Source organism: Myotis myotis, unplaced genomic scaffold (genome assembly GCF_014108235.1).
Source record: "Myotis myotis isolate mMyoMyo1 unplaced genomic scaffold, mMyoMyo1.p scaffold_m19_p_3, whole genome shotgun sequence".
In the NCBI taxonomy this organism is placed as follows: Eukaryota; Metazoa; Chordata; class Mammalia; order Chiroptera; family Vespertilionidae; genus Myotis; species Myotis myotis.
Window position 1 is genome coordinate 104,280,830 of NW_023416335.1, and position 21,126 is coordinate 104,301,955.

General features: G+C 39.4%; 1 protein-coding gene across 1 annotated transcript in view; it reads left to right on the forward strand.

Annotated features, from left to right (window-relative positions):
• Nucleotides 1-21,126, forward strand: part of SOHLH2 (spermatogenesis and oogenesis specific basic helix-loop-helix 2) — a 139,245-nt gene that overhangs the window by 65,226 nt on the left and 52,893 nt on the right. Inside the window, exons 3-6 of the mRNA XM_036298940.1 lie at nt 1,932-1,993; nt 2,073-2,180; nt 5,029-5,128; nt 7,267-7,377. Coding sequence (XP_036154833.1) covers nt 1,932-1,993; nt 2,073-2,180; nt 5,029-5,128; nt 7,267-7,377 — 381 coding nt within the window. The remainder of the gene's footprint in view (nt 1-1,931; nt 1,994-2,072; nt 2,181-5,028; nt 5,129-7,266; nt 7,378-21,126) is intronic.

Here is a 21,126-nt window from a genome sequence, read left to right on the forward strand (position 1 = left end):
ATGAACTTCCATGTTCTCATAATGTAGCTTTAATAGTTACAGACAGCCCTGACTGGTTTGGCTCAGTGGATAGAGCGTCGGCCTGCGGACTGAAAGGTCCTAGGTTCGATTCCAATCAAGGGCATGTACCTTGGTTGTGGGCACATCCCCACTGGGGTGTGTGCAAGAGGCAGCTGATCAATGTTTCTCTCTCATTGATGTTTCTATCTCTCTATCCTTCTCCCTTCCTCTCTGTAAAAAATCAATAAAATATATTTAAAAAAATACATAGCTTTTAAAAAAATAGTTACAGACATATGGCCAATCTTGTTTCATCTCTTCCCTTTCCCATACCTCCTTTCCCACCCTTCCTCTCCTGCTGACTAGTGAATTATTTTAAAGCAAATTTAAGACATCATTTCCTTTCAAACATAGATAGTTTAATAAGTACCTAAGATAAGAAGTCTTTTAAAATATTTACAATACCAATATCATACCTAAAAATTAATAACAATTTTTTAATATTGTCAAATATACAATGTTGAAATTTCTCTTATTTATCTTATGATTTATTTTTTTAAACTGTAAGTTTATACGGATCAGGATTTACTTTTTCCTTTCCTCTGTTATTTTTGGTCTTGTTCTTTATATGTTTTTAAAAGAGTCATTCTTTTTTTATATGTATTTTATTGATTTTTTACAGAGAGGAAGGGAGAGGGATAGAGAGTTAGAAACATCGATGAGAGAGAAACATCGATCAGCTGCCTCCTGCACACTCCCTGCTGGGGATGTGCCCGCAACCAAGGTACATGCCCTTGACCGGAATCGAACCTGGGACCTTTCAGTCTGCAGGCCGACTCTCTATCCACTGAGCCAAACCAGTTACGGCAAAAGGGTCATTCTTAAAATAGAATTTCTTACAATTGGGATTTTGCTCACTTCATCTTTATTCTTTAAAATATTCCTCTTTACTTAAATTTCTTGTAAACTGGTGGTTAGACCAAGAATCTGGATAATATTTAGTCTCATTTTTTAAAAGCAAGAAAAAAGTGGCCTATCTTACATTCTACACATACCCGAGCAATATTCTCGAAACTGTCAAGATCATAAAAAAAAAAAATCACAAAAGTGTCCCAATTTGGAGGAAACTAAGAAGACATGATAACTCAATACATGGGATCCTGGGCTAGGAAGATAAGTAAAAACTAAGGAAATTTGAACAAAATATGAACTTAAATTAATAATAATGTATCAATATTGGCTCATTAATTGTGAGAAATATGAATACTAACATAAAATGTTAGCAATACAGGAAATTGGGTTTGGATCTGTGGGAACTCAATTATTATTTTCATATTTTTTCTCTAAGTATAAAATTATTCTAAAAATAAAGGCTTATTTCTTTAAAGTCATTCACTTTTCCCTTCCACAGTTGTAAAGAAACAAGCATCAGTGGTTGCCATGGATGTGAATTAGAAAAAGACTATTTGTATTAACAGAATGAATTCCTATTCAGAGAAGCCATGGGTTTGACTAAAGACTCAGAATTTGGATTTCCTTGCCCATTAAACTAGAGATCCTTAAGCATCTCTCATAAATAAAGCATTAAATGGAGTAAATATTATTTTTAGCAGAGTATCTCTTTCCCTTGTATTTATCAAGTAACCTGCACTTATACTATACACCCTAGCCAGCAGCACACTTCAGACTTCTTTGTATGCAATTATATGAAATAAAAATACATTCCCTTTCCTTATAAGTTGTTAAAGTGTTCTACCTTTCCCTCACTGATTTGAGATGCTACTTTTACTAAATTTCAATATTAATGCCACCACTTTAAATTTTAAAGCAATAAAGAAAATTATTCTAGTTCAATTACTAAGAGGCTAAATTATTGAATCCCAAGTTTTTGAATGATGATTTTGCATCACTTTGATATTTTTCCCCCTCAGATTTGGCAGGAAGAAAAATATACACTTGCTGTTTGTTTTTATAATCTCTGAAAATTTTAAAGGTATGTGCCTAGTAGGTCTATTATTTGTTTTTTCTCCAAATAGAAATCATAGATCAGTATTTAATACAAATATTCTTAGGTTGCCTTTCAGGGTACGGAGCTGATATTACTTTAATTGAACCACTGACTATGGAGAAACTTAGCATTGTGGTAAAATACTGGAAAACATATTTCTCAAAACATACTGGTGAGTGAAAAACAAATTTGCAAAGGTTTTAAAATGTCTATTTAAAATACCACAAAATTATATTCATATTTTTTAAAGTTGGTTTATCCCTTGTGCCTTTTATTTGCTAAGAATTGACTGTATGCTGTGTACTGTAAAGAATATGTAATCCTTGCCAATCATAGTCTGAAGAAAACAAGTGTAAATAAATAAATAGAAACGTGTTCTATACCTATGGAGAAAAGAATTGCCTCTTCCTGGGATTAAAATGTATTATACAGGACCAATATAGCATTGTGGTAGGCACAGGTGTTATTTATTAATAGTGAGATTGTTATTTTGGTTTTGGTAATCTAGCTGCTACATCATTTCTTAGTCATTAAAATTAAATTAATCATGCCGTGTTCTTATAAGATTGTCTAAAAGCCAGGGCCACTACCTTGAATCATATCATACTTTGTGCTTTGCAAAAAACACTTGCATTTAAATTATTTTACTTCTGTAAGTTAATAGAGTGGTTATTATTTCTGTTTTAGAAATAGATAATATCAGTGCTTTAATTTGATCTAACATTTCTAAACCCTTCACTTCTATTGTATTATATAGTATCAGTGGCCCAGTGCATGGGGGAGGGGGTGTTCCTCAGCCCGGCCTGCACCCTCTCCAGTCTGGGACCCCTTGAAGGATGTCCTATTGCCGGTTTACAGGGATCGGGCCTAAACCGGCAGTTGGACATCCCTCTCGCAATCCAGGACTGCTGGCTCCTAACCGCTCACCTGCCTGCCTGCCTGATTGCCCCTAACCACTCTGCATGCCAGCCTGCTCACCCCCCAACTGCCACCCATCGCTGGCCTGCTTGCCCCCAAATGCCCCCCTGCTGGCCTGCTCACTCCAAACTCCCCCCGCCCCCCGCTGTCCTGATCACCTCCAACTGACCCCCACTGATGGCCTGCTTGCCCTCAACTGGCCCCCCTGCTGGTATGCTTACCCTCAATGGTCCTGCCCCCATCAGCCTGATCACCCACAATTACCCTCCCCTCTTCGCCTCTAACTGCCTCTACCTTGGCCCTGCCACCATGGCTTTGTCCAGAAGAACGTCGGGAAGATCTCCCAGTCTAATTAGCATATTACCCTTTTATTAGTATAGATAGAGGCCTGGTGCACGGGTGGGGTACGGTTGGTATGCCCTGAAGTGTGTCCCGGATCAGGGTGTGGGTTCCCTTGGGGCATGGGGCGGCCTGGGCGAGGGGCCTGTGGTGGTTTACAGGCTGACCATGCTCCCATGGGGTGAGGGTCCCTGCTGGGGGGGCGTGGCCAGCCTGGGTGAGGGGCTGAAGGCTGTTTTCAAGCTGGCCACACCCCCTTCAGGGTGGGGGTCCTCACTGGGGTGCCTGTCCAGCCTGGATGAGGGGCTGAGGGCTGTTTGCAGGCTGGCCAAGCCCCCCAGCAGAGACCCTCACCCCATGAGGGTGTGGCCAGCTTGGGTGAGGGGCTGAGGGCTGTTTTCAAGCTGGTTACACCCCCATCAGGGTAAGGGTCCCCACTGGGGTGCCTGGCCAGCCTGGGTGAGGGGCTGATGGCTGTTTGCAGGCTTGCCATGGCCCCAGGCAACCCAGACTTTCAGACCCTCCTTGAGCGGAGGCCACAGCAGCTGGAAGCAGGTATCTAGGATTTATCTTCTATAATTGAAACTTTGTAGCCTTGAGTGGAGTCCATAGTTGGCCAGGGCAGGCGGGAAGCTTGGCTTCCTCCATCACCAGAGGCAACCCAAGCCTATTTGCTCCAGCTCCGTGGCTGCCGCCATCTTGGTTGGGTTTATTTGCATACTTGCTCCTGATTGGCTTGTGGGCTTGGCTTGTGGGCATGGCTTGTGAGTGTAGCAGAGGTCTGGTCAATTTGATTTGCATGTTTCTCTTTTATTAGATATCACCAACATCTAAACATTTTAGAAATTATATTAGCTTTAATTTGGCTTGTAAAAGGATATCTTCCAATTTCTGAAATTAAATTCTACTGGAATTATTGCTGGTCAATGACTATTTATGGTTTTTTTAGGCCTGGGATACTAGCTGGGAAATCTTTTAAAATAAAGGTAATATTTTTCTTAAAATGAGTCTGACAGACTCAGATTATCCTGTATAAGCACATACTTCAGATGATATAAGATTCAATACACCCTTCTTTTAAAATGTTCTTTATTAATATTCAGGGAAGATTAGTGAGTCTGTTTTGTAACATTCCAGTGGCTCCCAGCCCCTACAGTTTCAGAGTTCTTCCTGGAATGGCTTATCGTAGTGAATGAAGATCTTTCTGCAGCCTATTCTTATATGATTCTCAGTAGAAATAGAGCAGCTGCTCATCACCACCTGTCTAGCACCCTTTCTATTGGTCTTAACTACATCTGCTTCCAGTTTTCTCATCTTTGCTCTGAGAATGAGCAGTTGCAAAAACAAAGCAAAACAAAACAAAACAAAAAACATAAAAAACACACACAATAAAAATATCAGATGCCATATTTTGACAACATAGCTGCTTACTGAAGACTCATACATATTTTCTATCTCTGCCATTCATCTATAAATAAAAACGTAGTAAGTAAACTCAGTTGAATGTGTTTCAAACAAATGTATTTCTAAATTTCTAGAATCTGGTTGTAAGAGAATGTCCTGAGGTAAACTGTATGTAGTGCTTTGATTTTGCTTTCTAACCTGAGTGGATTCATGATTCATCATTGAAGTTGATAAATTGCTTTCTGTTTTTAAAAATACTGCTTTGTAAAATCTATTGAGTAAAAAGTGACAACTGCTGTTGATTATGATGTGTATGTGTGATTTTAGAATTAAAGTGGTCCCCCTTTTAAAACTTCCAGTTAAGAATGAAAGTTCTATGAAACCTGAACAATCTGGATTTCCCTGGCAGAAGTCCTGTAGTGAACAGCTGGGATGTTTTTCTACTGATCTATTTTCTTGGTTAGTTTTTTTTTTTTTCACTTTTTCAAAGTAGCAGTTTTTACTGTATACATTTTATTTAAAATTTATCGAGAACTTACTGTGCTGGGGATGATGCAAAAGATAGAAGAGGCTAGTTTATGGAGTAGGGATGCAATTTTTTCTATATTTCAGAATCCTGAGCTGGGACTATAGGTACACATTACAGAGTATTCAGCTAAATATAAGGAACTATTTCATAACAATCATAGTTGACTATAGGGGAGCCAGATGAATTATAAGGTAGTAAGTTCCCCATGATTGGATGTGTTAAAGTAGAGTCTGGATGATCACTAATCAAAACTAAATAGCAGTAGTGGTGTTCAAACTTTTTTAAAACAGTAGAAGCTTATCTTCAAACAAAAATTTTACATAAACCCCAATAATTAAACAAAGAAGAGCAGCCTCAGCTGTTACCCACTTACTAATCTCCCTGATGTCTTTTTTGAATTAATTAACCTATATGCCCAATTATTGAAAAGAACACTTAAAAAGTTTTCTCTCTCTGCTTCTGTTCCTCCATCTGAGAGATATTAGAACTGGTATTCAAATCTGCAGTTTATAGGCAGTTTAACTGGTGCTTCTAATGCTAGCATTGTATTATGCTTATAAAAATTCAGTTTTTGTGAATTTTTTCCTTTCAATTTAAGTTGATTCTCCAGGAGGTTCATTCAAACTAGGAAAAGCTGAGAAGTGAATTTTGATGTAGCCTTATAGCATAGGGCTACAAACAATGGACATACTTTCTGAGGACATGGGTGATGATGATGGAAGTTTTGAGTCATCACTTCCAGAATTTGTAGAACATGACAATCCACTATTTGTAGAAATGTGGCCATTTACTATTTTGAACAAGGAAGAGACTTGGCAACCAATAAATGTGGTGAAGCCAAAGATGCCATCACTTAAGTAATGCAGAGATAACAGCTTTCTTGATCTTATTTAACATTTTAACCTCAAAGAAATTTATTGTATTAAACCTTATTTGGGATATGAGGTTGGGAAAGGTTTTGGAAGGCTTTGTGATTTTCTTACATTATTTGCAACTGCTTTTTGAGCCTCACTCATCTTGAATCTTTGTTCTTCCTAAGAATCCTACTAAAAATACAAGTAAATTTTCAAATCAAGTTATATCTCTTGGGATAAAGGAGCTAATATTAGTTTGTAAGTTTCTTAGGAAAATTTCATAAAAATCAATCAAATCAGTTAATTAAAATGCTTGAAGAAGTTCTAGAAAAATGGTAGAGCTAGAAAATGTCCATTAGTTGACAAATTTTTATTTTTATATTATTTTTTCCTCATCTGAGGACATGCTTAGAGAGAAGAAAGAGGGGGGCAGAGAGAGAGAGAGAGGTGAGAGAGAAACATTGATCTCTTGCCTTCCGTACATGCCCTGACCGGGGATCAAACCCGCAACCCAGGTATGTGCCCTGGCCAGGAATTGAACTGGCAACCTTTCAATGCACAGGACAATGCTCAACCAACTGAGCCACTCTACCTGGGCAGTTGGAACCAGCCCTTGCTGATCAAGTTGGAATAGTATATCTTGGCCCTCTAATCCATTTTTCTTTATTGATTAAGGTATTATATATGTGTCCTTATCCCCCCATTGCTCCCCCAGAACACCCCCTCCCCACTCATGCTCTCACCCCCCTGGAATCTGTGTCCATTGATTAGGCTTATATGCATGCATACAAGTCCTTTGGTTGCTCTCTCCCCCTTACACCCACCCTCTCCTACCTTCCCTCTGAGGTCTGATGGTCTGATAAATGCAGACAGAGAAGCATTGTAATGCACCTTTAGATACAATTTTATAATTTGGGATAGTTGTAAGCAGTGAGGTCAGATTATTTTAATCCTGCTTGTATCTGTTATTCTTTATCTGTGTATTTTAGAATATTGATCAATCATTGAATTTATGATCTTGATAATAAATTCTTTTGAAATAAAATATTCTGCACCAAATATGTAAGGTGACATGCTTTGATATTTACTGCAATTTTGTATGAAACAAGATATTTAGATAAACACCCTTTGATTAGTGTATTGGTGCTTATTATTTAATATTGCCTGAACAATTTTCCTCTTAAATATATAGTATGATTTTCTCTTGTTTCTAGCTCTGAGTCTCTAAGAAAGGACATTGGGCTTGAATTAAAGGCGCCATTTTCTGATTTTGAAACAAGCAAAAAGATTTCTGTTCTTCATTCAAGCAAGGAAAAGCTGAGAAGGTGAATTTTGATATAGCCCTTTTAGCATTATTCCCTTTAGGATGAAATACTTTCATGAATTTTATAATTTTTTGTAATATTGTTAAAAGTCTATGTGAAACTAGCAAATCTGAAAATTAAATACATACCACTCATTCATTCAGTTGATTATTCAATAAGTAGTTATGAATATCTACTGTGTGCCATAATATGACTGGAGAAATCAGATAAAAAAATAAATCCTTGCCTTCAAGGAGATCATAGTCTAGTGTTCAGACAGACTTCTATATACGCAGCTATTAAATAGAACTCTATGTTTTAACACATGCTATCATAGAGAGGAACACATAGGAAACACATAGGAAAGTTACGTATGACAGAATAAGGGGGCAAGAAGAGTTTTCTTGAGAAGATGAGAGCTAAATTGAGCTTTCAACCAAAAGTTACTATTAATTTGGTTTAGAAATAAGGGAGGACTTTTATGTGGGAGAGTATCAGGTGCAGAGGCTGGTAGTATGAGACTATATAGTGAATTTATGAAACTGGAAGTATTTTCATATAGTTAACTATAATGACACATGTGGAAAGAGCCAAGAGATTAGAGGTGTAGGTAAGGATTGGGTGTGAGATGTTAAGGAATTTGAAGTTAACCTGAGCTACTGGGGAGGCACTAAAGGATTTTAGCAAAGGAGTGGGGTATATGATAAGATTTGTACCATAGGATGAATATTTTACCAGGATGTTTGAGAGTGAATTAAGTCTGGAGACCAGAAGAGTCTGTAATAAGAAATGGTATAATCCTGACTATGGTGTTAGAAATGGTATAGTGAGGAATAAGCCAACTTTAGATACATTAAGTTGGTAGAATCAATATGAACATGGTTGAAGGAGGAGTCAAGTGTAACTTTCAAGTAGATGGTGGAACCATTGACTGACTAAGAAGCACAGTGGAATGGCAGTCTGACTGTTGGAGGTGATTTTTTGCTTTTGCATTTAAATCTCTGGGTTTAAATGGAGGTAGCTATCAAGTAAGGAATTGGCCCTTAGCTTCTAGAGAAAGGTCTAGGCTAGAAATATAGACTTAAATTCTCAGGATACATACAGCATCTATTTGAAGTGTGAATGTAGGATGGATATGACTTTGAAAAACATGTAGGAAGGAGACACAAAGAGAAGAGAACCTTGGGGAAAAGCTCAATATTTAAGGCATAGGCAGCCAAGAAGAGATCAAGGTAAGAAGAGTTACTAGGAAGATAAGAAGAAAAGCAAGAGGGAGAGGTATTGAGACCAGAGGAGGAGTTTCCTAAAGTATTGAGTGTTCAGGAATATCACATGACACAGAGTTCAAATAAGGTCAGAAGTGTTAATTCACTATTTGTCCTGAGAAAAGAATTTCAAAGGCACATGGGTGGAGAACTGTAAACCTGATGGCAAGATTTTGTGAATTAAGGGGAATTCATACACCCTCAGTGAAGTGGAGGGTAGGCAGGCACTAAAGCACTGGCACAAGCCTCCTGTTAATCCTCCATATATCTTCTTGGTTCAGGTAAAGAACAAAGAACCACTCAAACTATCCTACTCCAATTTTTAATTTTTCCCAGGCCTCATCCCAGCAAATTCTATTGGGGTTTCATGCCTTTTATCCAACTGGATTACCTTTCTAGTTTTTCCCAGGCTAGTCCCTGTCCCTCTGTTTCATCATCCTGATTCTCACTGAGCGTGTCCAAAAGTTCAATTACATCATCTCGTTTCTATTGCGCATGTGCCCAGCAGAGGAATTTCCTCCCCTCTCTCTGGTACTGGGCTTTTAGCACCCTGGTAAGGTTTTCCCGTCCATTTCTAGTTCCCTAGAGTGTGTGAACTAGTACACCTAATGGAATGCTGTCCTGCTAGCTGCTTCAGCTTCCCAGTTTATTAAGATTTAGTTCCCTTTTGCTTTCTTCCTTATATTAATAACTAGCTACCTCCCTTATATCAATAACTAGCTACCTACACTGACAGCATGGTTAGGGAAGAAGTATCATTGCAAAAAGATGGAGAATGAAAGTCTGAGCATAGATGAAAGATAAAATGAAAGGTGAATGGCATATAAAAGGAGATTTAGGGTAAAATGGGAAATTTGGAAAAGTCTGGGCCAGACTTTAATATATTTATATTCCAAAAGAAAATAGCTGGAAGAGAGAAAGAGGTCATGTTCTGGTTATCTAAGGCTACATAAAAAAAAAGAAACCAGAATTTATTGGTTTGATACATAGTTTTATGGGTTAACAATTTGAGCAAGGCTCAGCCAGGCAATTCTGCCTACATGACATTAACTGGGGTCACTTGTTAGTATTTAGCTTGTGGGTGGTCTAGTCAGAAGAGCCCAAGACATTACCAGGGCCATCAACTGAAGCTTCTTCAGCAGCCCAGGGCTCCTAGAGAGATTGTTCCAAGAGAAATGAAGATGAAGCTGGACCAGTGCCCCTTCTACCTATGCAATTGGTCAAAGCAGTCACAGAGCCAGATGTAAGGGAAGGGTATATAGATCCCACCTCTCAGTGGGAAGAATGCCAAAGAATTTTAATCCCCTATACTTAATAAGGGGGTTGATGATGGATTTAGCATTCATGAGGAGTCAGAAGGCTAAGGAACCAATTGGAAGAAACCTTTTCTATGGAAAATATAGGGAAGGAGCTAAAACTAAGTGTGGATAAAGATGAATCTTTGATGGGGGTTAGATTGAGCAAGTTTTGCCAAATGGCTTCCATTATCTGCTGAAGATTAGTGGGAAGATGGTGGGGTTTTGAGCTTGATAAACTGGGCTGGGGATGGGTTAGTCTATTCCAAAAGGCCTTCATTCACATGTCCTATGCCTTGGCCAAGTAAATAAAGACTTAAGGCTTGCTGGCCAGTGCTATCCTATAGAGTTCAATGATCTGCAGTGAAATGAGAAAAAACAGTGCAATGAGTATTTTTAAAATTATATAACTTACAATCATATACCATGATTGTGTTTTCCATACTTTATTTGGTATTAAAATTGTGATTTTAGTTAATGGTTACAACATAATGATATTGGGAGATAGTACCTTTTTTCATTATTTTTCATGTTCATATCTAATGTTGGCAATCCTTTATTGGTTCCTTTACAGTTCTGTGTTGTTTTTATTTTTTAATATTAATGGCTGGTGAAAACTAAAATTGGAGAACCATTCATTTAGCAAACTATAAACTGACATTTGGGGGGATGTCCACCCCTGTGGCATTATTTAAAGGGCTAGAAATTTTTGTTTCTCTAAAAGAAAAGTTCTCTTTCCCTTTAGGAATTTGCTTAAGAGATACCAGAAAGTAAACAATCCATCCATGATTATTTTTTTTGCTTTTCCTCCTCTTAACCCTTCTGATTACACCCGTGAATTTTTTTTTAATTAAATCTTTATTGTTCAGATTATTACACTGGTTGCTCTTTTTTCCCACCATAACTCCCCTCCACCCAGTTCCCACCCCACGCTCCGCCCTCACTCCCACCCACTGTCCTAATCCATAGGTGCACGATTATTGTCCAATCTCTTCCCTCACCCCCCACACCCCTTTCCCCCCAAGAATAGTCAGTCCATTCCCTTTCTATGTCCCTGATTCTATTACAATCACCAGTTCATATTGTTCATCAGATTATTTATTCACTTGATTTTTAGATTCACTTGTTGATAGATGTGTATTTGTTGTTCATAATTTGTATCTTTACCTTTTTCTTCTTCTTCCTCTTCTTAAAGGATACCTTACAGTATTTCATATAATACTGGTTTGGTGGTGATGAACTCCTTTAGCTTTTACTTATCTGTGAAGCTCTTTATCTGACCTTCACTTCTGAATGATAGCTTTGCTGGATAAAGTAGTCTTGGTTGTAGGTTCTTGGTATTCATCACTTTGAATATTTCTTGCCACTCCCTTCTGGCCTGCAAAGTTTCTGTTGAGAGATCAGCTTACATTCGTATGGGTACTCCCTTGTAGGTAACTGAGTTTCTTTCTCTTGCTGCTTTTTGGATTTTTTCTTTGTCTTTTGCTCTTGGCATTTTAATTATGATGTGTCTTGGTGTGGTCCTCTTTGGATTCCTTTTGTTTGGGGTTCTCTGTGCTTACTGGACTTGGAAGTCTATTTCTTTCACCAGGTAGGGGAAGTTTTCTGTCATTATTTCTTCAAACAGGTTTTCAATATCTTGCTCTCTCTCATCTTCTGGCACCCCTATAATTCGGATGTTGGTATGCTTGAAGCTGTCCCAGAGGCTCCTTACACTATCTTCGTATTTTTGGATTCTTTTTTCATTTTGCTTTTCCGGTTGGGTGTTTTTTGCTTCTTAATATTTCAAATCTTTGACTTGATTCTTGCGATCCTCTGGTCTGCTGTTGGGAGTCTGTATATTCTTTATTTCAGTCAGTGTATGCTTAATTCCTAGTTGGTTCTTTATCATAACATTGAGGGTTTCACTAGATTTCTTGAAGATCTCACTACATTTATCGACGGTCTCACCAGTCTTCTTGAAGATCTCACTACATTTATCGGCGGCCTCACCAGTTTTTTCGAGGGCCTTATTAAATTTATCAGCGGCTTCTAGACAGTTCTTTAAAGACCTTAAAAGTGTGGTTTTGAACTCTATTCCAGCAGTTTGCTTTCCTCCATTTCTGTTGTTTGTGTCCTGTTTCTTTGTCTCGGCATTTTTTATGCTTCGCTGTGTCGATAGAGTGGCTTTCTGTGCTAAGGTCCCAATTACCTGAGGTAGACACTCTTAGTGCACCCCCTTGTGGGCTTTGTGCACAGTCTTGTTGTAATTAAGCCTTGATTGTTGTAGTTATCACTGTGAGGAATTGACCTCCAGGCCAATTGGCTGTGAGAAACAGCTGTGTCTGCAGTGGGAGAACTTCTGTGCTGGAGACACCCCTCTGGGGCTAGACTTGCTTCGATAGGGCTTTTTTTTTTTTTTACCTTCATTATAGACTTTTTTATTCCCCACGCCTTAATTTTATCCCCCCGCCGTAGACAGTCCCCTAGCCTCCCCTATCCCCCAGTGTCTTATGTCCATTGGTTATGCTTATATGCACGCATACAAGTCCTTTAGTTGATCTCTTACCCCCCTACCTCCTGCCCCCAACCCTCCCTGGCCTTCCCGCTGCAGTTTGACAATCTGTTTGAGGCAGCTCTGCCTCTGTATCTATTATTGTTCAAAAGTTTATAATGGTCTCTATTATCCATGAATGAGTGAGATCATGTGGTATTTTTCCTTCATTGACTGGCTTATTTCACTTAGCATAATGCTCTCCAGTTCCATCCATGCCGTTGCAAATGGTAAGAGTTCCTTCCTTTTTAGAGCAGCATAGTATTCCATTGTGTAGATGTAGAACAGTTTTCTAATCCATTCATCTACTGATGGGCACTTAGGCTGTTTCCAGATCTTAGCTATGGTGAATTGTGCTGCTATGAACATAGGGGTGCATATATCCTTTCTGATTGGTGTTTCTGGTTTCTTGGGATATATTCCTAGAAGTGGGATCACAGGGTCAAATGGGAGTTCCATTTTCAGTTTTTTGAGGAAACTCCATACTGTCTTCCATAGTGGCTGCACCAGTCTGCATTCCCACCAGCAGTGCACAAGTGTTCCTTTTTCTCCACATCCTCTCCAGCACTTGTCGTTTGTTGATTTGCTGATGATAGCCATTCTGACAGGTGTGAGATGGTACCTCATTGTTGTTTTGATTTGCATCTCTCGGATGATTAGTGACTTTAAGCATGTTTTCATATGTCTCTTGGCTTTCTGAATGTCCTCTTTTGAAAGGTGTCAATTTAGGTCCTTTGCCCATTTTTTGATTGGATTGTTTATCTTCCTTTTGTTAAGTTGTATGAGTTCCCTATAAATTTTGGAGATTAGGCCCTTATTAGATATGACATTGGCAAATATGTTTTCCCACAAAGTAGGTTTTCTCATTGTTTTGTTGATGGTTTCTTTTGCTGTGCAGAAGCTTTTTATTTTGATGTAGTCCCATTTGTTCATTTTTTCTTTAGTTTCAAGTGCCCTAGGAGCTGTATCAGTGAAGAAATTGCTTCGGCATATGTCTGAGATTTTGTTGCCTTTGGATTCTTATAGAATTTTTATGGTTTCCTGTCGTACATTTAAGTCCTTTATCCATTTTGAGTTTATTTTTGTGTATGGTGTAAGTTGGTGGTCTAGTTTCATTTTCTTGCATATATCTGTCCAATTTTCCCAACACCATTTATTGAAGAGACTATCTTGGCTCCATTGTATGTTCTTGCCTCCTTTGTCAAATATTAATTGAGCATATTGGTTTGGGCCGATCTCTGGGCTCTCTATTCTATTCCATTGATCTATATGCCTATTCTTGTGCCAGTACCAGGCAGTTTTGAGAACAGTGGCTTTGTAATACAACTTGATATCTGGTATTGAGATCCCACCTACTTTGTTCTTTTTCAGGATTGCTGCAGCTATTCGGGGTATTTTTTTATTCCAGATGAATTTTTGGAGAGTTCGTTCTAGATCTATGAAGTACGCCGTTGGTATTTTAATGGGAAGTGCGTTGAATTTATAGATTGCTTTGGGTAGTATGGACATTTTAATGATGTTGATTCTACCAATCCATGAACACGGTATGTTCTTCCATCTGTTTATGTCTTCCTCTATATCTTTTTTCAACGTTCTGTAGTTTTCTGAGTAGAGGTCTTTTACCTCTTTAGTTAAGTTTATTCCTAGGTAGCTTAATTTTTTTGGTGCGATGGTAAACGGGATTGTTTTTATAATCTCTCTTTCTGAAAGTTCACTATTGGTGTATAGAAATGCCTCAGATTTCTTGGGGTTAATTTTGTATCCTGCTACATTGCCAAATTCATGTATTAAGTCTAGTAGCTTTTTGATGGAGTCTCTAGGGTTTTGTATGTATAATATCATGTCGTCTGCAAATAAGGACAGTTTTACTTCCTCTTTTCCAATTTGGATGCCTTTTATTTCTTCTTCTTGCCTAATTGTGATGGCTAATACTTCCAGTACTATGTTGAACAGGAGTGGTGAGAGTGGGCATCCCTGTCTTGTTCCTGTTCTTAGGGTAATGGTGTTAGTTTTTGTCCATTGAGTATGATGTTTGCTGTGGGCCTGTCATATATAGCTTTTATTATGTTGAGGTATGATACTTCTACTCCCACCTTGCTGAGAGTTTTTATCAAAAATGGGTGTTGAATTTTGTCAAATGCTTTTTCTGCATCAATTGATATGACCATGTGGTTTTTTTCTTTCAATTTGTTTATGTGATGTATCACGTTTATTGATTTGCGGATATTGTACCATCCTTGCATCCCTGGGATAAATCCTACTTGGTCATGGTGTATGATCTTTCTGATGCACTGCTGGATCCGATTTGCTAAGATTTTGTTGAGGATTTTGGCATCTATGTTCATGAGGGATATTGGCCTATAATTCTCTTTCATTGTGTTGTCTTTACCTGGTTTTGGTATTAGGGTGATGCTGGCTTCATAGAATGAGCTTGGAAGTGTTCCTTCCTCTTGAATTTTTTGTAGTAGTCTGAGGAGGATAGGTTTTAGTTCTTCCTTGAATGTTTGGTAAAACTCCCCTGTGAAGCCGTCTGGTCCTGGGCTTTTGTTTGCTGGGAGCTTTTTGATGACTGCTTCAATTTCTTCCATAGTTATTGGCTTGTTGAGATTTTTAGATTCTTCCTGATTGAGTTTTGGAATGTTGTATTTTTCTAGGAACATGTCCATTTCCTCCAGGTTGTCTAGTTTGTTGGAGTAGAGCTGTCCATAGTATTTTTTAACAATCATTTGTATTTCTGTGGGGTCTGTTGTTATTTCGCCTCTATCGTTTCTGATTTTGTTTATTTGGGTCCTCTCTCTTTGCTTCTTGGTGAGTCTGGCTAGAGGTTTGTCAATCTTGGTTATCCTTTCAAAGAACCAGCTCTTGGTTTCATTGATTTTCTGTATTGTTTTTTTGGTCTCTATGTCATTTATTTCTGCTCTAATCTTTATTATCTCCTTCCTTCTGCTCACTCTGGGGTTTTCTTGTTGCTGTCTTTCTAATTCTTTGAGTTGTAGAGTTAGATGATTTACTACCATTTTTTCTTGTTTTTTGAGATAGGCCTGTAGAGGTACAAACTTCCCTCTCAGGACTGCTTTCATTGTGTCCAATAGGTTTTGGATTGTTGTGTTTTCATTGTCATTAGTTTCCAGGATGTTTTTAATTTCTTCTTTGATTTCATTGGTAACCCAATCAATATTTAATAGCATGCTATTCAGCTTCCAGGTGTTTGAGTATTTTGGGTTGTTTTTATTGTAGTTTATTTCTAATATTATTCCATCGTGGTCTGCAAAGACGCTTTTTATGATTTCAACTTCTTGAATTTGGCGATACTTTGCTTGTGACCCAATAAATGGTCTATTTTTGAATATGACTTATGAGCACATGTAGAATGTATATTCCCTGGCTTTGGGGTGAAGTGTTCTGAAGATGTCAATTAAGTCCATCTGATCTAGTGATTCATTTAGGATTGCTGTATCTTTGCTGATTTTTTGTCTAGAGGACTTATCCAGTGCTGTCAGCTGTGTATTAAATTCCCCTACTATGATTGTATTGTTGTCGATCTCTCCTTTGGTATCTTCCAGGAGTTTTTTTATGAATTTGGGTGATCCTGCATTGGGTGCATATATGTTTACCAGGGTTATATCTTCTTGTTGTATTGATCCCTTTAGTATTATGAAGTGGCCTTCCTTATCTCTTGTTATGGCCTTCACTTTGAGGTCTATTTTGTCCGATATAAGTATTGCTACCCCAGCTTTCTTTTCCTTTCCATTTGCCTGAAAGATATTTTTCCATCCCTTCACTTTCAGTCTGTGTGAGTCCCTTCTAATGAGGTGGTTTTCTTGTAGACAGCAGATGTATGGGTCATGTTTTTTTATCCATTCAGCCACTCGATGTCTTTTGTTTGGAGCATTTAGTCCGTTTACGTTTAAAGTTATTATTGAAAGGAACTTGTTTGTAGCCATTTCTTTTTTTGTGTGGCTGTTTTCTTTCTGAGCTTTTTATTTCTTATTTTTATACCAGTCCCTTTAGCATTCCTTGCATTGCTGGCTTGGTGGTGATAAACTCCTTAGCCTTTTTTTGTCTGTGAAGCTTCTTATTTCCCCTTCAAGTTTGAATGATAGCCTTGCTGGATAGAGTATTCTTGGATTCAGTCCTTTGCTTTGCATCACTTTGTAAATTTGCTTCCATTCTTTTCTGGCCTGATGTGTTTCTGTTGAGAAATCATTTGACAATCTAATGGGAGATCCCTTGAATGTAACTTTCCGTCTCTCTCTTACAGCCTGTAAGATTCTCTCTTTGTCCTGAACATTTGCCATGGTAATTATGATGTGTCTTGGTGTGGGTCTTTTCGGGTTCACCTTGTTTGGGACTCTCTGGGATTGTGTGACTTTTTTCTTCCCCACCTCAGGGAAGTTTTCTGATATTATTTCTTCTAATAGGTTTTCTAAACCTTGTTCATCCTTCTGTTGTTCTGGTACCCCTATTATTCATATGTTGTTTCGTTTCATGTTGTCCCAAAGCTCCCTTAGGCTCTCCTCCTGTCTTTTAATGTTTTTCTCCAATTGCAGTACATTTTGCGTGTGTTTTGCTTCCTTGTCTTCTAATTCACTAATTCGGTCCTCCGCTTTCCTAGTCTACTGTTGATACTTTCAATGGAGTTTTTCATTGCAGGTATATCACTCTTCATTTCTTCTTGGGCCTTCTTAAGTTGTTGATTTTTTCATCTGTTTCTTCTAGCTTCTTCCATATGTTATCGATTTTTTCATCTGTTTCTTCTTGCCTCTTGCAGAGGTTGTTGATTTTTTCCTCCATCCAGTTTATGCACTCTAGGACCCTTATTCTGAATTCTTTTTCTCTCATGTTGCATGCCTCTGTATTACTCAGCTGCTTTTCTGGAGAGTCCTCCTTCTCTTTCCTTTGGGGGTTTCTTTGCCTACCCATGTTTGATCTCACTGACATATCTAGACGTTGAATCGTTCAGTGGTTTCTCCCTGGGTGGCAGTGACTCCTTGGTCTGTGGTTGCTCTTCGGGCGGTTGCGGTAGCAGCTGCTCTTCAGTTGGCAGCAGCTCCTCTGGTGGGTGCTGTTCACAGCTGTGGTGGCTCTTCTGGCTGGTGGGGCGAGGTTTCATGTACAGCTGCTGTTCCTCAGCAGATGGTGTGGTGCTCAGGAGGTTGCTGTTGCTTGGATCTGCTGCGTTGATTTAAAGGCACAAAATACAACACAACAAGGCACCACATACCAGGCACTATACACAAATAGATTCACGATATTAATAACCCTAAATAAAGGTGACCACCCGAATTAAGAGAATTAGGGGATAAGGAAGAAGGAAGAGAGAAAGATAAAAGAGAAAAAATAAAAGAAAAGTAGGGACCAAAAAAAAGGAGTGCAAAAATGAAATTGGGAAAAAGGAGGGGGAAAATAAAAGCGAGAAAAGAAAAGAAAAGAAAAGAAAAGAAAAGAAAAAGAGCAAAAAGAGAGAATGAAGTGGAAGAGTGGAAGAGACTTTTTATATGAGGAGAATACTCCTATAGAACAGACATTAATCCCAACAAAATCCAGCAACAGCTCCCTGGAGATGAATGCAAACTAGAAACAACCAATAATATAATGATGAAAATAGAATGGAGAACACTAATGCCAAAATAAAATAAAGAGAAAGTGAAATGGCACTTTAAAAAATGGTAAAATGGTAGCAGTAATAATACTGGTTAAAAAAAGAAGGTAGTAATTAAAAGGGTAAAATCAGGCAATGGAAAAAGAAGAAAAGAATAAAAAAGAAAAGAAAAAAAAAGAAGAAGAAAAATATTGGTTTCTTAGTTAAAAGGTGAAAAAAGAAAAAAAAAATTGCCTTAGTGAAGGTCCTTCGGTTCTTCTGTTCTTCAGTGTGGCTCGCCTTAGACCTGCCAGGTATTCAGGAGAGTGTTGAGTTTCCCTGCGATACACTGTTCCTCTGTGTTGTAAACCACAGTTCTTATTTTAAAGCAGGCCGCATTTGTTTTCCAGACTGCCTTATTTTGTGTTTAGCAAAGAGTCAGTTTGTGGGTCAGCCTCTGGTTGGCAGTGTTCTGGGGTTGGCCTCTGAGGCTATAGGGCCTCTCTGTCCAGTGGAAGTTCACTGCCCAGAGCTGGCTGGGTAATAGTTAGTTACCGGCGCTGTGTTGTTGCTGGGATTGAAAATCCCTCTATAGGCCAGACCCTGTTAACTCCCAGGGACTGATCAGGTTATTTTAATCCTTGATCTCGTACAGGGTGGAATCTGGGTGTGGCTGTGCTCCTTCCCTGGGGGCTGGGTGGAGGAGTCTCACTCTCCCGAGAGAATGGCTGCCCCAGTCCTGGGCTCAGGGGTGTTTCAGCACTCAATTCGCTGCCACCTCTCCCGGCCCCCCTCCCCTCCTCAGTCTCTCCCCAGATTCCACTCCTCCGCACACTCTCCCTCTCTTCAGCACAGGTGAGTGTCTGTATCCGAATTGTCCCATGAACAGGATTCAGTGAAAACAAACAAACAAACGCTGGCCGCAGTAACGGGGAAGGCTTGGTTTCTGTAAGCTTCTTCTCTTACCGGGACTGCATGGTCTGGTCAGCTCTTCAGGCTGCCCCCTTTAGGCTCAGTCCTCTGTGATCACAGAACCCAGCTCTCAATTCCCCCGCCAGCGCCAGGAATCCCGCAGTTCTCCTTTCCCCCGTCAGGGGCTGTGCCTGTCCCAAGGGACGCGGCTGTCTGCCACACGGTCTCCCTCCGACTCTCTGGGCTCAGAAGTCTGGCAAACTTTCCTGCCCAAATCCCTCGTTTTTTTACCTTTTCAGGGGAGTTCTGCTCTTCCCGGCTGCAAACCATCTCACCAGCTGAGCAATTTCGCCAATTCGGTGTGGGTGTTACTCGTTTCAGCTGCTCACTCCATTTGCTCCGGGACACGACCTGGGATGCGTCTGCCTATATCGCCGCCATCTTCCGTCTCCTCTACCTCGATAGGGCTTTGGTGCTGACTGAGTCTGGCCCTTGAGTGTGTCTTTTATGGTTCCATGGAGCTTCAAACTGGATGGTCCCACTCTGACCTCTGGGCTTCCTGGCTCCTGGATCTCTAGGTAGGTGCTCATCTAGCCTTTGCCTGCGGCTATCCAGCAAAAGTGTCCCTGCAGGGCTTGGGCGGGGTGGGTCCCACGGGATCAACAGGTCGGGGCTAGCCGTTATGGCTGCTCTCAGTCTTGCCCTCAGAGGCTCTACTTCTCAGTCTCCCGGTAATCACTGCAAGCCCCTCAAAGAGAAAGCTGCCCTAGGGTTCTGAGCGATGCCAGACAGTCCCGCTTCTCCCGTATGAGTCTGGGTCCCTAGAGTCTCTCCTGGAACTGGAGCTCAGAGCCTGAGACTCCCTCCCGATTGAAAACAACAACCGCACCCTCAGCCGCCAGCCCGCTCCGCATGCACTCCGCACCTCAGTTTTTTACTCCTGTACGGCGCCTCCTCTGAATCTCAGTATGCTTTTCTCTTTCCTTCTAGTTGTAGAATTTCCACTCAGCCAGCCTTCCTGTGGTTCTGGATGATGTCCGTTCCGTGTTTTAGTTGTATTTTTGAAGTGGTTGTGCGAGGCAGCAATCTCTGGTGTTTACCTATGCCACCATCTTGGTTTCTCTCCTGAATCTTCAAATAGATGTTTCTAGTCTATTTCCCTTTCTTATTCTCATCCTCCCAATCAGCTGCTTTACATATGGTTTTGTCTTTTTTGTTTCATTTTGCTCTGTTTTAAATAGCATAGGGTAGCATTATGTTTGCTAATGATAAGGAAGTAATAGCCCCAGTAAATAGTTTTGAATATTTGCATTTTGGAATTTCTTTTTAAAACATTTCTAACATTTTTGTTTCCTTTCAGAACCACTTAATAAAAATTAGCTACCTAATTCTAATATTCTTGGTGAAATCCCTTTAATTATAAGTTTTAAAAACATAAATATTTATGTCTATCTTGGTAAGGTACATGCTTTTCAAAGTGATGCCATTATTTTGTTTGTGTGGCTATAAGTCCAAGTGTTGGTGGCTTAATAATTTTTAGGATGTCTACTCACTTGAAAAGAAGTGAAAATGAGCTGTGTGATAGTTTCTCACAAACAAAGGTTTTTCCAGGATTGGTCAAGTCTTAGAAATTTAAGGAAAGTATAACAAGAAATTTTCAGAGAGTTATAAGTTATATGTTGCCAAGAAACCCTTCTCTCTGAGTTCTTGAGACATATTTGTACATATGAGAGACCCAAGGACTTAGTTTAGACCAGCCGTGGGCAAACTACAGCCCGCGGGCCGGATCCTGCCCGTTTGAAATGAATAAAACTAAAAAAAAAAGACCGTACCCTTTTATGTAATGATGTTTACTTTGAATTTATATTAGTTCACACAAACACTCCATCCATGCCTTTGTTCCAGCCCTCCGGTCCAGTTTAAGAACCCATTGTGGCCCTCGAGTCAAAAAGTTTGCCCACCCCTGGTTTAGACTAAGCTTTACTTTCAGGTCTCTTTCAGCTTCTTGAAATCACTGTTAACTGAGGAAGACTGAAACCAGATTTGTTCTTTTCCTGACTTGTGTGAATTAGGTCATAACCAAGATAACTTCTGTGGTAGATGACAACATCAAAACACATCCCTTGATTTGTTGTTGCCTATTGCTGCTTCTATACACAAAGGAAAAAGAAAAAGATAGGGACA